The 19,940-nt window shown below is 61.3% G+C and overlaps 1 protein-coding gene across 1 annotated transcript in view; it reads right to left on the reverse strand.

The window, feature by feature from the left end:
- Nucleotides 1-15,465, reverse strand: part of PLCD4 (phospholipase C delta 4) — a 29,430-nt gene extending 13,965 nt beyond the window's left edge. Inside the window, exons 1-3 of the mRNA XM_073304924.1 lie at nt 15,375-15,465; nt 1,867-1,925; nt 477-635 (exon numbers count right to left, since the gene is read on the reverse strand). Coding sequence (XP_073161025.1) covers nt 477-635; nt 1,867-1,891 — 184 coding nt within the window. The 5' untranslated portion in view covers nt 1,892-1,925; nt 15,375-15,465. The remainder of the gene's footprint in view (nt 1-476; nt 636-1,866; nt 1,926-15,374) is intronic.
- Between the last annotated feature and the right edge of the window lie 4,475 nt (nt 15,466-19,940).

Raw genomic sequence — 19,940 nt, forward strand, 5'->3', positions numbered from 1 at the left:
TGAAAGGAATCTCAGGGCTCCAACCAGGAGGGACATGGGGGATCCCTTCCTGCATGGACACGCATGCACACACATACACAATCACACACACACACACACGTGCATCTAACCACCCATATATACAACCACACGCCTACCATGCACATAGAATCATAGACTCATAGACTTTAAGGTCAGAAGGGACCATCATGATCGTCTAGTCTGACCTCCTGCACAATGCAGGCCACGGAATCTCACCCACCAACTCCTGTAACAAACCCCTACCTTATATCTGAGCTATTGAAGTCCTCAAATCATGGTTTAAAGACTTCAAGGTGCAGAGAATCCTCCACATACCCATGTCTGTACACCCACCATACACACACCTTGGTTTGCACACACACATCGATGTGGGTTTGCATGCACAGCCACACACCGTTCACTCTGAACCCTACTGAGCACCCAGTGAGCTGGCACACAGCAGTAGCTGTACTCACACGTATACTTGGTGTAGCCAGTCTTCTTGGACTTGTACCAGACGGTCATGCAGTCGTCCTGCAGCCTGAAGTATCTCTGCTTCTTCCAGCTCTTGGACTTCACCTTCCGCATCAGAGTCCCCTGCTGCATCTGCTCCAGGGTCTCATCCAGCTGGAGGCCTGCGGGTGCGGGGGGAGGGGGGAGAGAGCAGGCGCTCAGCGAGGGAAGACCGCTGGGAGTGGCCTGCCATGGGAGTGGATGCCTGCCGCCGGCCTTGGCCAGCACCCACACAAGGTGCACAGTGCTGGTCGGCTGACACCTGCCCCCGAGACCCAGGCAGCTTCCCAGTGATCTGAGGTCTTCTTAGGGGACAATTGGGGCTCATTGGCCTCCCCTGAAAGGGGCATGAGAAATGGTGCCCGAGTAAGGCACTTGCCCCATCATGCAACCAGCATCACTGGAACAAACCTACTACACCATTAACCCTTTGGTGACTGTGATAGACCTACATGCTCTTGTACCCACGGGACAATGGCCGCATCACCCCGAAAGGTGGGGTGGGGGGGTTCGGACCATAGTTACAATGGAGTGACTCTGGAGTGGAGTCACTCCAGATTTACACTAGGGTGCCTGAGATCAGAGTCCGCACTCTCCCGTTACACCTCACATGGGGCCAACTCCTCAGCTGGTGCAAACAGGCAGAATCAGCAGTTTTACACCAGAGGATCTGGCCCCAGAGACTTCTCCTCTTCTGCATTGTGGACAACCCCGCTGCTGAGCAGCCCTGTGTGAATCCGACTCGCCCCAAAGATGTCAGCCCTTGAGCTTCCCTGGGGTTCTGGGGGGCATTTGGGGCACCTTCTTGGAACAGACTGACCCGGACTGGAATTCCAGTCCCTTGCTGCCAGGGTGCCTCCTGGGAGTTGTAGTCCCATGTCCGGGGTGCCTCTGTTCTCCCGTATGGGCCCTGCTCCCCGGCTGGCCTCTGTCTCCCATCGGGACGTGATCAGCTCACCCGTGGAGAGCTAGTGGCTATGGGGGAAGTGCTCTAGCTTGCCCAGCTTCCATGGCATTGCACCAGGAGTGACTGCAGAGAGCCCCAGATGCTGGCTGGCCCAGCCCTGCCCCACCTGTCTGAGCTCTCCCAGCTCCCCCCAGCGTGCGCTGCTCTAGCCCCTGGTTCAGGTTTGCTGTTCGCTCGAGCTCCACAGACTTTGGGGCAGACCCAGGGATCAGGACGAGGCAGGGGCCCAGACACCACAGGGGGCAGGCCCCCCTCCACCCCCTGGCCAGTGCTGGCAGGATTGTGAATGGGTCTGACCCTGCCCCGTGATTCGCCCAAACCCATGTCATTCTCTCCTGCCCCGCTCACACATCATTCAGCCTGGGGGAAGCTCCAGAGACACTCACGGGGGCCGTACAGGTGCAACGCCATCACGCTGTTGTCAGGGGCTTGGCCCGACAGGCGTCTAGCAAGAGAAAACACCAGAGTCATTAAATACAGTCACATCTGCCTGTCTTATCCAGACAGCTCCTGTCCCATGGCATCAGGGCACTCTGCAGCAGGACGGGGGGTGTCGGCACAGCTGGGAGGCTGTGGGGGCAGCTCAGGGCTGGAATAGCTGGTGTTGCATACACCAGGCTCGGCATGATAACATGGGAGGACTCCAGACGTGTGAAACAAAATTAGCTCTTTATTAAGGGCACCAGGGACAGCGGTGCTGCGACCGCAGTCGGCATTCCAGCCATGTGCACACAGACTGACTGCCCGGCGCCCCCTCCAAACGCTTCTGTGACGATGTGACACAGCAGGGAGGGGGGAGTGTTGACCTGGGAATGTGCCCTGGGGGTGGGAGACCTGAGAGCCTGTCACCTGAGCCAGGAGGGGGAGGGGGAGGTGACACCTCTGCCCACGAATGTGAAGACAGGCTGCAGGAGAGAGCCTGTGGGGGGGGCTTTAGTTTCAGTTTGGGGCTGGGTGGAGGAACGCAGGGAACCCCAGGGCTGGGGTCTAAGCTCCCTGCTCCCCCAGAAGGACTTGACTGAGGGGTCCTGGTTGTACCCACAAGCTCTGTTTTGGACTGTGTTCCTGTTGTCCAATAAACCTTCCGTTTTACTGGCTGGCTGAGAGTCTCAGTGGATCCCAGGAAGAGGGGTGCAGGGCCTGGACTCCCCCACACTCCGTGACAACTGGTGTGAGCAGTGGGATGTACTGCACCCTGTGAACGGCGCTTCCTGCAGTAAGTGACTGGGGAGCAGTAAAACGAAGGGGGATTGACAGGGACCAGGTGTGCTGAAGAGTCAGAGAGAGACGGTTTCAGGGGGTGGTTAACCCCTGGGAGTGTGTGACCAGAGAGAAGGACTTTTGCAGTAACAGGGTCCCCCGGGGGATTGCAGCGAGCGGTCCCAGGGGCGGAGGAGTCTGCAGCTCGACCCTGGCAAAGAGTCAGTGACCTCAAGAAGGACTGGCACACTAGGGGTTTTTCCTGGAAACCGTGGGAAGCTGCCCGGCCTGCGAGTGGCCAGCAGGGAGATGTACACTAAACGCCTTAAGAGCGACCTGGTGGAGCTGTGCAGGCAGAGGGGGCTGCGCATCGGGAGGTCCACCAAGGAACAGCTGATTGCCCAGCTGGAGGAGAGGGATCGCTTGGATGACCCGATCCCTGTCCCTGAGGGAAGCCGCCCGGTGGACGCAGCGTGGGCCCTGGGGCCTGACCAGGCCGGGAGGGGTCAGACTGCTGCCGAGGACATCCCGAGACCCTTCCTACCTATGTCTGGGGGAGGGGTTGGGGGAAGCCCAGCGAATACCGAGGGCACCCTGACCCCGGCACCCAGCAGGGGATCCTCCCGGCGGAGCTCCCCATCCCTGGAGCGGAGGCGGCTGGAATGGGAGAGGGAGATGAAAATGAGGGAGCTGGAGGATCATGAAAAACAACGTCAACATGAGGAGAAACAACGTCAATGTGAGCAGGAGGAGAAGGAGAGGGAGCGTCAGGAGAAGGAGAGGGAGCGTCAGGAGAAGGAGAAACAAAGACAGCATGAACTGGAGCTGGCCAGGCTGAGGAGCAGTGGGGCCCCGGCTGCGGTGAGTGCGGGGGGACCCAAGACTGCAAGGAGCTTTGATAAGTGCTTCCTGGCCCAGCGTAAGGAGGGGGAGGACATAGATAGCTTCCTGACGGCCTTTGAGAATGCCTGTGAGCTGCACAGGGTTGACCCTGCAGACAGGCTCCAGTTTCTCACCCCCTTACTGGACCCCAAAGCCGTGGAGGTGTACAGCCGGATGACAGGGCTGGAGGCAGGGGACTATGAACTGTTCAAGCAGGCCCTGCTCCGTGAGTTTGGGCTGACCCCCGAGATGTACCGGAGAAGGTTCCGGAGTCAGCGTAAAACGCCTGAGGTCACCTACCTACAACTGGCCAACCGGCTGCAGGGGTATGCCCGCAAGTGGACAGCTGGGGCCCGAGCTAAAGAGGACCTGCTGGACCTAATCGTACTGGAGCAGCTGTATGAACAGTGCCCTTCCGACCTGAGGCTGTGGCTGGTGGACAAAAAGCTCGAGAACCCCCAGCACGCAGGGCAGCTGGCCGACGAGTTTGTGAACAGTCGGTCAGGGGGTAGCCGGGAGGAGCCCCAAAAGAACAGGCCCGAGAGTCACCATGGGGCCTCCCAGCGGGGAAATAGGGAGAACTCCCTCCCACGGGGAACGCCTGGCGTCGGGCCCCTCCGACCCGCTCGAGGGGACCAACGTGACCTGAGCTGCTATCACTGTGGCCAGAGAGGCCACGTACGGTCCCAGTGCCCCGGGCTCAGGGACAGACTGAGCAGACCCAACCTACCCAGGGTTAACTGGGTAGGGACTCAGCTGGACGAGGGGCAGACGACCCAGTCAAGGGGGGCTACCAGTTTATCACCTGCCCCGGAGGGAAGAGTACCCCAGGCCAGCTCCGCCAGAGGGCTGGAGGCTCTGGACTCAGGGTGCTCAGTTTACAGGGTGGGCGCGGGGCTGTCCCTCCGGAGAGAGTGCCTTGTTCCCCTGGAGGTGGATGGGAGGAAGGTCAATGGATACTGGGATACGGGCGCGGAGGTGACGCTGGCCCGGCCTGAGGTGGTGGCCCCAGATCGGGTGGTGCCCAACACCTACCTGACCCTGACAGGGGTGGGCGGGACCCCATTTAAGGTGCCCGTGGCAAGGGTACACCTGAAATGGGGGGCCAAGGAGGGCCCCAAGGATGTGGGGGTACACCACCATTTGCCCACTGAGGTTTTGATGGGGGGAGACCTAGAGGACTGGCCAAGCAAGCCCCAGACCGCCCTGGTTGTGACCCGTAGCCAGAACCGGCGAGGGGCACTGCGCCCTGACCTTGGGGAGGGTATCACACCGGAGGCGCAGGACCCTGCCCTGGTGGGGAGGGAGCGCCGAGGGGCACGGCTCAGAGAGGTGGAGGCCTCAGACCTGGCCACTGAGGGGGAACCGGTCCCCATCCCTTCCCCAGCCGCTGAGTTCCAGGCCGAGTTGAGGAAAGATCCCTCCTTGTGGAAGCTCAGGGACCTGGCCGACCTCAGTGTGGTACGGACCATGAGGAGAGGCTGCCAGGAGAGGTTCCTGTGGGAGAAGGGGTTCCTGTACTGAGAATGGGCTCCCACAAGGGAAGTGGAGTCCTGTGGGATCAGGAGGCAGCTGGGGGTCCCCCAGAAGTATCGCCGCAAGCTCCTGTCCCTGGCCCATGACATCCCCCTCGCAGGGCACCAGGGAATCCGGCGCACCCGGCAGAGGTTGCTACAGAACTTTTACTGGCCCGGGGTCTTTACCACGGTCCGGCAGTATTGCCGATCCTGTGACCCCTGTCAGAGGGTGGGGAAGGGCCGGGACAAGGGGAAAGCGGCTTTGAGACCTTTGCCCATCATAGAGGAGCCTTTCCAGAAGGCGGCCATGGACATCGTGGGGCCTCTCAGCAAGACGACCCGGTCGGGGAAGAAATACATTCTGGTGGTGGTAGATTTTGCCACCCGCTACCCCGAGGCAGTGCCCTTAGCTTCCATTGAAGCAGACACCGTGGCCGATGCGCTCCTGACCATTTTCAGCCGAGTGGGGTTCCCCAAGGAAGTCTTGACAGACCAAGGCTCCAACTTCATGTCGGCCCTGCTCCGGTGCTTGTGGGAGAAATGTGGGGTCCGGCACGACTGGGCCTCAGCGTATCACCCCCAGTCCAATGGGCTGGTGGAGAGGTTTAATGGGACGCTAAAGATGATGCTGAAAACCTTTATGAATCAGCACCCGCAGGATTGGGACAAGTACTTACCTCACCTGCTGTTCGCATACAGGGAGGTGCCCCAGGAGTCTACCGGATTTTTGCCTTTCGAACTGTTATATGGCAGGAGGGTGAGGGGCCCCCTGGACCTGATGAGAGACGAGTGGGAGGGGAAGGCCACTCCCGATGGAGAGTCAGTGGTGGAGTATGTCCTGATCTTCCGAGAGAGACTGGCTGAACTCATGGGCCTGGCCAGGGAGAATCTGGCCATGGCCCAGGGGAGGGGGAAGGTCTGGTATGACCGCACGGCGCGGGCCCGTGCCTACGCCACCGGGGATCAGGTGATGGTTCTCATCCCTGTGAGAAAGAACAAACTACAGGCCGCCTGGGAGGGCCCTTTCAAGGTCGTCAAGCAGCTCAATGAGGTAAACTATGTGGTGGAGCTGTCGAACCGGGCGCACCACCGCCGGGTGTACCATGTGAATATGATGAAGCCATATTATGCCGGGGGAATGTGGTGTTGGCCGTGTGTGGACAGTGGGAGGAGCAGGGAGATGACCCTTTAGTAGATCTATTCCCTGGGACCAGAGCTGGTTCCCCGCTGGAAACAATTCCCCTCTCGGATCAGCTAACCCCTGCCCACCAAGCTGAGGTCAGGGGGGTGCTGCATCCGTACCGACAGCTGTTTTCCAACCAGCCTGGACGCCCTAATCTGACTGTCCACCGGGTGCAGACAGGGTCGCACCTGCCGATAAGATGCTCCCCCTTCCGAGTCACAGGGAAAACTGCTCAGGACCTGGAAAGAGAGGTCCAGGACATGCTGGCTTTGGGGGTGATCCAGCCATCGGCCAGCCCTTGGGCCTCGCCGGTGGTGCTGGTCCCCAAAAGGGACCGGTCGGTCCGGTTCTGTGTGGACTATCGGAAGCTCAGTGCCATCACTGTATCTGATGCCTACCCCATGCCCAGGCCGGACGAGCTCCTAGACAAGCTGGGAGGAGCTCGGTACCTTACCACCATGGACCTTACAAAGGGCTACTGGCAAGTGCCGCTGGATGCAGATGCCCGACTGAAATCGGCCTTTATCACCCCTCTGGGGCTCTATGAGTTCCTGACCCTGCCTTTCGGCCTCAAGGGAGCGCCGGCCACCTTCCAGCGCCTGGTGGACCAGCTCCTGAGGGGGATGGAGAGTTTTGCTGTGGCGTATATTGATGACATCTGTGTCTTTAGCCAGACCTGGGAGGACCACGTGTCCCAGGTTAGACAAGTGCTGGACCGACTCCAGGGGGCTGGGCTGACTGTAAAAGCGGAGAAGTGCAAGGTGGGGATGGCGGAAGTATCTTACCTGGGTCATTGGGTGGGGAGCGGCCGCCTAAAGCCGGAACCAGCCAAGGTGGAGGTGATCAGAGACTGGCCCGCTCCCCACACCAAAAAGCAGGTCCAAGCCTTTATTGGGATGGCAGGAAACTACCGAAGATTTGTGCCCCACTTTAGCGCCATCGCCACCCCCATCACGGAGCTGTGCAAGAAGGGGAAGCCAGACAAGGTGGTCTGGACCGAGCAGTGCCAGGAGGCTTTCCGGGCGCTGAAGGAGGCTCTGGTCAGTGGCCCAGTCCTGGCAAACCCAGACTTTGACAAGCCCTTTGTGGTGTTCACCGACGCCTCAGACACGAGACTGGGGGCAGTGTTAATGCAGGAGGATGAAAAGGGGGAGAGACACCCCATCGTGTACCTGAGCAAGAAGTTGCTACCCCGGGAGCAACACTACGCGGCCATCGAGAAGGAGTGCCTGGCCATGGTGTGGGCCCTCCAGAAACTAGAGCCCTATCTCTTCGGGCGACACTTCACCGTCTACACCGACCACTCTCCCCTGACCTAGCTGCACCAGATGAAAGGAGCCAACGCCAAGCTCCTGAGATGGAGCCTGCTCCTGCAGGATTACGACATGGACGTGGTCCACGTGAAGGGAAGTGCCAACCTGATAGCGGATGCGCTGTCCCGGAGAGGGGGCCCCGAACTTCCCCAGGTCACTGGTCAGCGTGACCCCGCTCAGTTCAGTCTCGAAGGGGGGAGAGATGTGACGCAGCAGGGAGGGGGGAGTGTTGACCTGGGAATGTGCCCTGGGGATGGGAGACCTGAGAGCCTGTCACCTGAGCCAGGAGGGGGAGAGGGAGGTAACACCTCTGCCCAGGCATGTGAAGACAGGCTGCAGCAGGGAACCTGCTGGGTGGGTTTAGTTTCAGTTTGGGGCTGGGTGGTGGAACACAGGGAACCCCAGGGCTGGGGTCTAAGCTCCCTGCTCCCCCAGAAGGACGTGATTGAGGGGTCCTGGGGGTACCCACAAGCTCCGTTGTGGACTGTGTTCCTGTTGTCCGATAAACCCTCTGTTTTACTGGCTGGCTGAGAGTCTCAGTGAATCCCAGAAAGAGGGGTGCAGGGCCTGGACTCCCCCACACTCTGTGACAACTACGCTTCCCTCCTGCAACCAGGCCACCCCTGCTCCAAGTCCCACGCCGGCTGCTCCATCTTTCCTTCAACAGGCTTTGCCGTTGTTGTAGCTTCTGGGCCAGCGGCTGCAGCCTTGCTGGGCCAGGTGACTTGTACAGAGCCCACCCGCGGGAGGTGGCTTCACCGTCAGGCCACTGCAGCCTGCTCGATCTCACAGGCCCTGCAAACCTGTCTACACTGCTCCTTTGTGTCGCTGCTGGTGGGGGACTGGCACTCGCCCAGCTGCGGTCGTCAGTCTGTTAACGGGGTCCTGTTTGTTCGCTGGGTAGCTCACACACCTTGTTTCTTCTGACTCTCCTCGGTCGGGCCAGTTGATACCGTGGCCTTGGCCCCGCCTGCCCGGGGGCGCTGAATGACTGCCGCTACTCAGCGTTTCTCTTCGGTTTCATCTCAGCCACTGTCCTGAGGCTGTAGCTACCTCAAGGTTGCTACGGCCATGGGGGAGCTGCACATTGGGATGGGGGGCACTGGTAGAGCTGGGGGGCGGGGAGCCCAGGGCTGGGCTAGCAGGGGTTGTGGGTCAGGATTGAGGGGCACCGGCAGAGCTGGGGGAGCCCCAGGGCCAGGATAGCAGGGCGGGGGAGTTTAAAAACAGGACTGGGTGCCCCCGCAGAGCAGCATGGGGGGATTGTCAGGGCCTGCCTGCACTCAGCCGTCTCCAGTCACCTCTTTCAGCCCTTCAGTTGCGAATCTGGCCCTGGCGCATGGTCCGGATTCGGGAAAGGCCTGAGGGCGATTCACCAGGCCCAAGTGACAAGTCCCCGTGAAGACAGCCTCTCTCCTGGCTCGGTCCCCAAGTGGCAGAGAGGGGAGGGCCCGCAGAGACAGAGACGTACATGGGAGAGATGGGGGCGAGGGGCTCAAGCTCCATAGCCGTGTCCCCCTGGACAATGGGGGTTGGGGGGGGGTTAGCTCCAAGGGGAACGAGCAAAGGTGCATGGGCAGCCTGCCCTCCATTCACAGGGACCGGGCTGCACCCGTGTGCAGCTGGGCAGGGCCTGCTGAGCCCCCTGCCGCTGCCCGCGCTGGATGGACTGTCAGGCCCAGCGTGTCCGGGAACCCTGGCACTGCCCCGGGCCGGGGCCAAGCAGGGAGTTGGAGGTGGGGGGCAGGGGGCTGGGGTCTATCCCCGCTGCCCCTGCAGATCCCAGAGTGACAATCCCCAGAGCTTCCCTTGGGGCTGAGACCCAGCCCGCAAGGGAAATTATGCAGATAATTGCAAATGCCTGAGAGGCGGGCTGGGCGGGAAATTCCCCGGGGGGGGTAACAGCACCCCCCGGAATGAAATCAGGGTCCGACAGCCACACTCCCACGCCAGGGGAGGGGAGCTGCAAGGAGAGGGCGCGGGGAGGCGCTGTCTCACCCGCCCGCACCGAGGCCCTGAGATGGGCAGGGATGGGGCAGGCAAGCAGCCCAGCTCAGACCTTCCGGAGCCACTAAACGGAGCCCAGGCTGGCAGCTGGTGGCCAGGGAGAACCCCAGGGCCGGGCTGCGTCCAGCGGCCCCAGCACAGAACCTGGCTCCAGCCAAGTCCGGTCTGCCCTGCAGCTGCATCCGGCCGGAGAAAAGCCCCCAGGGAAGCACAGGAGGCCGGGGCTGCGCTGGGTCTCTGGAGCGGGCTGCAGCAGCCTGGCAGGGGTGCTGAGGAAGCAGCCAAAGGGCTGGTGGTTTCTCAGCGTCTGTCTCACATCCTGGAGGCTGGGCCAGATCCCCGCGCAGGCTGCGGCCGCTAAGGATCCTGCCGGCACAGATGCTGGCGGAGCCCAGGGCGGGGGTTGGGCTGGGCGAGAGGGGTAGGAGCAGCCTGGGTCTCCTTTGCGCCTTCTAGTCTGGAGGGGCCCCTGGCCAGCCGATACCTGGCTGCCCTCCAGCCCAGGGGAGTGGCCCAGCCGTCAGAGTAGCCAGAGCCCCGTGTGCCAAGCTCCTGGCCCGCCCAGCCCCCTGGGGAGAGGAGCGGCCCCAGGCCGGCGGAACTGCGCTCGCTGGATCGCCCAGCCCCACAAGCAGAGTGGAGCGGGCACTCCCAGGACAGGGCAGTGCCAGCCAGGGACAATGCCGACCCCTGCGGATACCGACCCGCTGGGCCAGGCGCTGCCCCCACACAGGGGAAGGGCAGCCCCTGCCTGGACGGCTCACCGGCTTTAAACCATGCCAGGCTGGGGCGGGGCTGGGGCGACAGGAACACCAGCCAGCTTCTTCCGAGTGTGCCCCGTCTGGCGGCACAGAGAGCCAGGGGCAGCAGCCTCTGCTTGCCCACTGCCCAACGGGTATTCGCTGGGGCCGCTCCGTGGCCGTCGGGCTGCAAGGGGGTCTCGCGGAGACCCAGGGCATGGGCCAGTTTGTCTCACCGAGCTGGGAAACGCCCCCCCCCGCCCCGAATTGAACCCCCGTCCTGCCCAGAGGGTGAGGCTGTTTCACAAGCGGGAGAGGGCGTCCATCCCCAGCGGGTGCAACTCACCCTGATCTACCCCAGTGTCCTGATCTACAGCAGCCGAGCAGCTGCCCCTTCCCCGCCCGGCTCCCTGGCCCGCTCGGTCTCCTCCTGGCGGAGACGCCCCGCTTGGACACGCCCTTCGGAGCTGCTCCTTCCAGCCCACCGTACTGGAGTGCAGGCACTGCTGAATTTGTGCCAGGGCTGAGCCCCGGGACCTCAGGGCCTGGCACCTCACAGCCCCCGGCGCCCTGGGCCTGGCACCTCACAGCCCCCGGCGCCTCTGGGCCCGGCACCTCACAGTCCCCGGCGCCTCTGGCCTGGCACCTAATAGCCCCCGGCGCCCTGGGCCTGGCACCTCACAGCCCCCGGCACCTCTGGGCCTGGCACCTCACAGCCCCCGGCGCCCTGGGCCTGGCACCTCACAGCCCCCGGCCCTCTGGGCCTGGCACCTCACAGCCCCCGCACCTCTGGGCCTGGCACCTCACAGCCCCCGCACTCCTGGGCCTGGCACCTCACAGCCCCTGGCGCCCTGGGCCTGGCACCTCACAGCCCCCGGCACCTCTGGGCCTGGCACCTCACAGCCCCCGGCGCCCTGGGCCTGGCACCTCACAGCCCCCGGCCCTCTGGGCCTGGCACCTCACAGCCCCCGGCACCTCTGGGCCTGGCACCTCACAGCCCCCGGCCCTCTGGGCCTGGCACCTCACAGCCCTCGGCGCCTCTGGGCCTGGCACCTCACAGCCCCCGGCCCTCTGGGCCTGGCACCTCACAGCCCCCGGCACCTCTGGGCCTGGCACCTCACAGCCCCCGGCCCTCTGGGCCTGGCACCTCACAGCCCTCGGCGCCTCTGGCCTTGCTGCATCAGTTATGAAAGTAGAACGGTTGCTTGAGCCCTGGCACCTCGGTCGTTGCAAATTAAGCCCTGAGTGCGGGTGAAACGAGGCCTGGCGACCAACGGCCCGGGAGCCGCCGTCGGGCTTTTTGCAGACAGGCCAAGCCGCGTGTGGCAGACGCTGCGTTCGAACCAGGGCTGCGGATTCCCGGAATCGGCCTGGCGCCCTGCCCGCGTCTTCGAGAAGCAGCCTCAGCCCCTCCGCAGGGAGCTGCCCCGGCAGCAGGCTTGACCCCTCACTCACGAGCCCAGAGCGTTCCCGCCGGTGTGCGCCAAGGGGCGATTCGAGCCAGCCCAGAACCGGAAAGGGCGGCTCTGAAGCAGCCGTCTGGCCCCAGGCTCCCAGCGGGCACGGGCAGGCTGGAGAGAAGCTGACCCCAGCGGCGCAGCTTTGATCGGACCCACACACTGAGTTTCTGGGAAGGGGAGGGGGCCCTGGGACAGCACCGGCTGCTGGGCGGACCAGGACCAGCTCTTTGCCACTTGGAGCTCGGGTCCTTCCCAGCCACTGGCAAAGGGGCTGCAAAAGAAAGGTGCCCTAGCAGTGTTCACTGCAACCCCCCCTGCCCATGTCCATGCCACCCTCTCTGGGACCGGGCCTCCCCCCGTCCTCTTCCCCACAACCCCCCAGAGCCCACCCAGCCTGGTATCCTGCCTGCACCCTGGCTTCATGCTCCCCCCACCACAGGACGTCAGAGCGGCCAGACTGGGTCAGACCGAAGGTCCCTCTAGCCAAGGATCCTGTCTTGTGACAATGGCCAGGGCCAGGTGCCCCGGAGGGAATGACCAGAACAGGCCATCGGGGAGTGATCCGTCCTGTCGAGAAGTCCTTGCTCATTCACCAAGTCCAGCTGGTCTGGGTGGCGGCTGGGCTGGAGAGCCCCCGGGGGCTGGCTGGCGCCATGGTGAGATGGGGCAAGTGACCCAGGACTTCCCATTTGTCACTGGCTTGGTGCAATCTCATTGCTGATCACACCCCCTCCGTGCCCGGAGGTCAGCACTCACAGGTGGGAGCTGCTCCAGCCAGCCTGAGAGGGGATTGAACCAGGGAAGGGGGGGGGGGGGCAGTCGCCAGCTATCGCTGTCTCCCAGCCCAGCCTGGCTGCCTCTGGGGAAGATGCTTTAGCTAAACACAAGGGCTCAGCCCAGGGGGAACTGGACGAATGTCTCGGATCTGTGCTCTGCTCCTGGGCCTTTCTGGCGTTCACCTCTTTGCAGGCCCTCCTCTGGGGCTGGGGACACATGGCCCCTCTCCTTGCTTGACTCTATGGGGTGGGGGGACCCTGGGGCGAAGCTAGCAGGAGGAGAGACACATCCTGCTTCCCCCACCTGGCTGCACTCTGGCCCCCTCAGCGGAGCTCCCAAAGCTGGGGTGCTCCCAAGGCCCCCAGCCTCCCCCCCCCCGCGCCCGACGGGGCACGCTAAGTTTGAGTCCACATGACCAGTCGCCCAGCCTTCACCCGCCCCACCCAAGGGGTCACAGCTCGGAGTGTCTCCCTCCAAGGGGTCCCTGGCTCGGACCCAGGCAAGAACCGCTGGCCCATTCGCGCAGGGAATGGGCTTGGTTTGGGGGACCGTGGAGAACAGGGGAGGAGCGTGCCCTAGTGACTGGTGGGGGCAAGGCCCCTCAGCTGGTGGGAACCCACCCAGCCCCATGGACTTCACTTTGCTGCCCCAGCAGAGCCAGGGGGATTTCCAGCCCCTGCAGGGTCTGGAGGGGGGGAGGACGGGGCAGAGCGAAGGGTCCCAGTTTGATCACGGTCTGCTGGCCGTGGGATGGAGCTATGGGATGGAGCTATGGGATGGAGCTGCGGGGTGGGGGTGGGGGGGCGAGGACATGGCTGTGCTGGCAGGTCCGGCAGGGAGGGGGCTGGGTAAGTCTCTCCCACCAGGGTGCAGAGGAATGGGAGATGCTGCCAAGCAGCTGTCCCTGGGAGCAGGGGGTGCCTCTGGGTGGGGGGGGGGCGGGGGGGGCGTGATGCGGGACTGCTCAAGTGGGGACACCTGGGCCCTCTGCAGCTCGGGGCCCCCGGCTGCTGACTGCAAAACCCCACAGAGCACCAGGGAGAAGCCGCTGCCCCAGCCAGCACACAGCACCAGGTCCCCCGGGAAGGCTGGGGCCACGCTGCCCTAGGACACGGGAACGCTGCCAACTGCCTGGCCGACAGGAAGGAGCGAAAGGCCCTGGGGGGATTTGAACCCGCAGCTCCGGGGAGCGTGAGCGTCCCGCAGAGGCTGCTGTGAGCACCGCTTGAGGCACTGTGCCAGGAGTCAGGCTGCCTGGGTTCCATTCCAGGCTACCACAGACTCATGCTGGGACCTTGGCAAGTCTCTTCCTCGCCCCGTGCCTCAGTTTCCCCCGCTTGTGGCAGGCTGCAGGAAACAGAGCGCGTCAATGTACTTTGGGATCCCTAGGTGGAAGTGGCTGGAGGGGGGCAATCATCTGCCCCCAGGGATCTGGAATGACCCCTGCTGTCCCCCCCAGACGGTGGCACCATCCCTGCCACCCTGTGGAGCATGCCAGCTATCTGTAAAAGGCCCGTCACCATGGCGTTTAGGCAGCAGCTGAACACAGGGAAATCAAGGCTCCCAGGGGCAGCAGCTCCTGCCTGAGAAGCTGGGAAGGGTGGCAGGAGACCCAGGGCCCAATCCCCCACGGTGCTGAGCACCTGCTGCGCCATGGGTGGTGGGTGCTGAGCCCCTCTGAGAGAGATCAGTCCTGGAGCCGAAAGGGGGCGGGAAGTGGGAGAGCCCTGGGAGCTGCCAGTGCCCAGACGGCCATGGGGGGGCTGCAGCTCAGAGTGCCTGTGTGACGAAGTGGGACTGTTCTTAATGTTTCCTCTGAATAGTGTGGGGGTGCCTCAGTTTCCCCTATGCAGTTCTTAAGTATCTAGGGGGTGGGGTTAGGGTGTATGATCATTGCAGAGCCCTAGAGGGCAGGTGTGTGCAGGAGTCTGGACACAGAGAATGGCCGACACCCTGTTTCCTGGCCACTGATGGCCTGGACCCTTCCCCCCTGCAAGGTGAGAGCTAAAGGGTTGGAGAACAAAGGAATCCGGTGACCTCCTGGCCCGGGAAAGGGACAAAGCCCAGAGGAGGAGGGGCTGGAGGGAGTTTCAGTTGGGGGCTGGCTGGGACATGGAGTGAAGGGCAGACGGGGTTGTCTGGCTCACTGCCCCCCAAAATGGACCCAGCTGAGGGGTCTTGTTCTCTGCACCTACAAGCTCTGTGTTAGACCATGTTCCTGTCGTCTAATAAACCTCTTTTTTACTGGTTGGCTGAGAGTCATGTCTGACTGCGAAGTTGGGGGGCAGGACCCTCTGGCTTCCCCAGGACCCCGCCTGGGTGGACTCGCAGGGGGAAGCGCACGGAGGGGCAGAGGAGGCTGAATGCTCCGAGGTCTGACCCAGGAAGGGGGAAGCCGGGTGAGCTGTGTGTCCTGCAGACAGGCTGCTCCCAGAGAGGAGATGTCCCCAGAGTCCTGACTGGCTTCATGGGGAGCAGGTCCAGAGCATCACCCGGGGACTCCGTGACAGCCTGGCACTGCCCGGCCTGGGTGCGTTACAGAGCCCGAGAGGTTAACTCAGGCCACAGGAGACCAGCTGGGAAACTGTCCCAATCCGCTCAGCACCGACCTTGTGAGAGCAATAAACCCAGCAGGAGCCAGCCCCGTCCAGCCAGGCATGTCCCCCACATACACCCCAGCTCCCTGCAGGCGCCTCTCGGCTCTGCCTGGACGGTGCCCAGCGCTGCGTCTGCAGCAGCAGGGCAGCTGCCCAGCAAGGCCCCAATGCCCCCAAATCCATGGGAAGTGGAGTTGCTACCGAAGCGGCTCCCTTACCAGTGGCCGGTGCCTCCCGCAGCAGCTGGCTCCCCTCCTCCGGTCCCCCTCTCTTCCCGGGGCTCCGTCCCAGGCTGCGGGCGCTCAGGGCAGCTCCTGACCCAGCAGCTGAGCTTGCCAGGAGCAATGATCTCCCAGTGGCTCAGCCCTGCCCAGCTCCCGCTCTCTCCTTAAAGGCACAGAGCCAGGAGCTCCCTGGTCACCCTGCCACTTGGCAGGCTGCTCAGCTGCCTGGAGGGATGGCGCAGGGAGCTGCTCCCTGGATGCCCGGCTGTGCATGGAGAGGAGACCCCCCCCTCTCCACAGGCCTCGCCCCCAGCCAGGGACTCGCCTTCCCTACAACAGATGAACTCACCTGGGCCTGGATCCCTTGTAAGAATCCCCTGGCCTTGTTTTCACTTAATGCTCTGCCAGCCAGGACACCGGGGTTCCGTCCTCCATCCTGGTCTCTTGTACCGGTGCAGGCGGCAGCCGCCGGGGACGGAGACCACAGCTGGCGGGATACACCGCAGTCTTGGGGCCACCAGCAGACCAACCCGAGGGACGAGCCTTTGTGGCTAGTACCCCTTTGTCCCCCAACAGCATGGATGGAAGGGGAAGTCTGAGCGTGCCCTGGGCCAATGGCAGAGCCGGGTCGGGGACTGGGCCGCTGTCTGCTCTGGGGTCTACCAGGGTAGCTGTGGTCTGGGGGTCGCTCCCCCGCCCACCCCACGCTGCGGAGCGGCCAGGGCTTCCAGCCAGGTACAAGCTGGGTCCCGTTTAACCGAGCCGTAACGCTGCCGTTCGAGCTGGGCCAGGAACAGGCCAGGATTGAGGTTCCAGCCCTTTAGCAGGGGCGAGCGTCAGCTCAGAGGGCACCCGGAGGCTGGAGCCAGCTCTGAGCTTAGGTTTCATTAGCAAATGTAATCGCCGGCCTTGTACCAGCACCTTCACTGCAGGGTTTGATCATCCCCTGGGCTGGCTGCAGTTTAGACAGAAGGGGGTGTTGTGGGTTATGGAAATGAGCAGAAATAAATAAAGGAATGAAGAGGGGGGGAATAGATCCAGTGAAACGAATGAGAACGGAGCGATTGGAAATGTACGAAGAACTTCCTTTCACAAGGAACTGACCATGGCTGGGTGGCCGGCATGTTTGGTGTGCCCTCCTGCAATTCACCGCCGGCACTGCAAAGCGGGGACCCACAATCACTGCAAACCCCGGCGGGTTCGACCTCCCTGCCAGGAGCTGGCACCTGGCTACCCCCACGTAGGGCAGGACGCAGGACTGGCAGCGGGACGCTGAAGTCTCATTCACAGTCCAGGGTTGTTTTTCTCCCAGGGAAAACAACAGGCCCAAGGGAGTTCTACGCAGAGCAGGCTGGGGCGGGGCTCACGGCTTTAGTGCTGGAGTAGCGAAGGATGCTGCTCCGCGTAGGAATGTGCTACCGGGCGCACTTATCGATCAACATAGATTGTAAGAAACTGCTATTGTATTGAAGTGTTACCCGCCCTAGCAGATGGCTCTAGAGAGCCGTTTCTTGCACTGTCGCGTATGTGAAATGGCTACGGGGAAATGGGCTCTCTGCAGCCCTCAGCGATACGTACAGAGTGTAAGAAGCAGCTTTTCTAAAAAGATGCTACGTTAATTGTACATGCTTGAAAACTCTTATCGCATTTCAATCTTCCCTCATAGGTCATGTTTTCTCGACCTGACATTTTCACAAACTTTACAGGTGTTCTCTCCAGGGCGTTCTCTAGGTCGTGTTTTCTAGACCTGACATTTATCAGTGTTCTCTCTATGCCATTATCTCAATCATTAAGATTTTGAATAGAAACGTGTCCAGAACTGATCCCTGGAGAACCCCGCTCGTTATGCCCGTCGTATCTATCGTTATGTCCATCTCGCTTTCATTTCCGTGGTTTGTTTATGAGAAGGTCGCGGGAGACAGTATCGAAAGCCCCACTAAAGGCAAGCTAGACCACGTCTCCCGCTTGCAGGCTTGTCACGCTGGTAAGGAAAGCGATCCGGCTGGTTTGACACGGAGACTGCTTGAAACACCCTTTTTGAGCAAAGTTGGACCCGTCGCCGCTGCAGACTGTCGGGACGTGCTGCTGTCCGTGACACGGCGAGGGGAGAAGCTAATTCCTGCAGGCAGCATTTTCTCACACCGTGGGTGGGTCAGACGGCTACCTGCAGGAATCGGCGACATCCGCTGGCCTCAGCGAATTCTCACCACTCGCAGTTCCCGAGAGCTGCGAAGGGCCGTACCTGTTAGCCCGGTGCTGTTCTGAACAACATCAGCTCTTATGCTAACGGAAAGCGAGGGGGGTTGGGGCCGCGCTAAAGAGATGACAGTCTTCACTCCTCTGCTGACAAAACGTGACCACAACCTTTTCCTGCGCACGTTTCTGGATGGTACACGGCTGTGGCCAGCTCAGTTAGGGCCCAGCTGGCCCGGCTACGGGGGCTGTGGGCCAGAAGCTGGAGAAGTCTCACTCTAGCCCTGGAGCGAGTGGGAAGGGGAGTAAGGTCCCTGACGCGGAGCAGTGCTGGGGAAGGGCAAGGGGAGCTGGGGCGCTCCAGCCTGGTAAACCCCCAGGCTGCAGGCCTTGATGAAGGCCTTTGAAAAGGTACAGGGGGGCTGCAGAGGGGCAGCCCGGGGATAGGCAAAGGCAGCAGGTCCTAACCCCTTGCCAATGGTGAGTGGCCATTACACTGCAGTCTGCCCCAGTGAGCGGGGGCGAGATGATGACTGGCAGTAGCCACTGAGGCAAGGTGGGTTTAGAGGGTTGGGGGTTCCCCTGGGAGGGGAAACCCAGAATAAGGGGTTACTGCGGGGGCAGCACCCCAAGGTAAAGGGTACCGGGGTCCGGCAGGGACACGGGTGCCAGCGGCAGGTGAGACACTGGCCAGTAGGAGGCGCTCTGTACACTGGAGAGCTAATTCCCTAAACGACCATCAGGAGGCGCTGCGCTGGTGAGTCTCAACCTCGCTCCAGTGCCATTGGATTAGAGGAGCTTTTGTGGCAAGAACCACCAGCAGAGCAAGGTGTGTGTAATATCACTATGTTACAGACTCCCACCTTAACCTGCTACTTCCCAGCTCATGAGGATAAACGAACTAACACCCTGGGTACCAGTAATATTCTAAACTTGACCTTGTCTTTGTGGGTCAATTGGACAAGTCTGTACAAGCTAATGAAGAAAAACAACCAAATTATCCAGCTGACGGAAATTTTTGGCTATTTTACATCAGGGACCTGAAATATAAAGAGTATCTGCACAAGCAGAGCAAATTATAACACACCATTGGTATGATATTCTTACAGGATGGGCCCCCTCTTGGCCTTCAACTTTAAAAATTGTTACACCCAATTATTCTGTTCTTTATTCCGATAAGTTTAATGTTAATTGTAATGTGTGGTAAGTTCTGCTGGATGCTGAAACCGCCAGCTCAGATTGTTTCAAAAACATGATACAGCCTTGAGACAATTACATCAAGTGTGACCCATTCAATCCCTGTGGACTGAAAGGCCATCTGCGGGTCAGCGTGGGGCTGAAGTTAGGAAATTGTTTCTTTTCTTTAATTACCATTATTAATATGACTTTATTTAGTGTCCAATGAACAAACCAAACTTCACCATTCTAACACTGTAACTCCCAACCTTCGAAATCGTTCGTCACACGTGTTTTAATAAGATTCCATATTGTAAGTAAAGCCCCATTTTAAAATGCTGGCTCCATTTTGCAAACCCGGCTGTGACCTCTTCAAGGGGGTTCAGGTGTGTGAATGGGGGACGCGTGGATAATGGGGGCCGCCTCCAGCCGCGGCCTGGCCTGACAAAGTCGAGTGCAAACGCCAGGGGCTGAAGAGCAGACCACAGCCCTGAGTAAGGGAGAAGAGTCCACCCCAAAAGAAAAGAATGAAGGGACAAAGGACGCACGATCAAAGCCAGGCCCAGTTGGCGGGCGATCCGTCACACCGAACCCAGGGGCTGCGTGACACAGCGAGACCTACAGACTCCTGTGCCGCCCCTGGGCTGGGTTTGGCCCTCTGCCACCCTCTGCCAGTGCCTCCCTCCGGGGCTTAACTCCACCTCCCCCCCATTCCTGATTTCCCTTTCGCCCCTCTCCTGCCGCTGGCTCCAGCTGCTTGATTCCCCGACCAGTCAATTTCCACCCCCTGCTCAGACCCTGGCCAACCCCCATCCTCCGATTCGCCCCCTTTGCCACGTTTTGACCCCTGTCTAAAGCAGTCCGCAGAATCCTACGGGCATGTAACGAGGCTGGTTCTGGCGGGACCCAACGGAGAGTGCCAAGTCAGGACAAACTGCTTCAAGCAGGGCAGTCACAGCCCAGGGCTGGGGTTTCTGTGCCCACCAAGGCAAACCAAACCAGCCAGACACAGAAGACTTTGCTTTTACCCCCCTGGCTAACCACAAGTCACACAAGCAATTCCCTTAGACACCCCAGTTTCCCAGTATCCCCACCAGTGCCACTGGTAGGGGGACAGATGGTTATGAAAACCAATACCCCAGTAAAAGAACAAAGCTTCTCTCGATCCCAAAGGACCAAGCCCCAGACCCA

The sequence above is a fragment of the Lepidochelys kempii genome, chromosome 11 (genome assembly GCF_965140265.1).
Source record: "Lepidochelys kempii isolate rLepKem1 chromosome 11, rLepKem1.hap2, whole genome shotgun sequence".
NCBI lineage: Eukaryota > Metazoa > Chordata > Testudines > Cheloniidae > Lepidochelys > Lepidochelys kempii.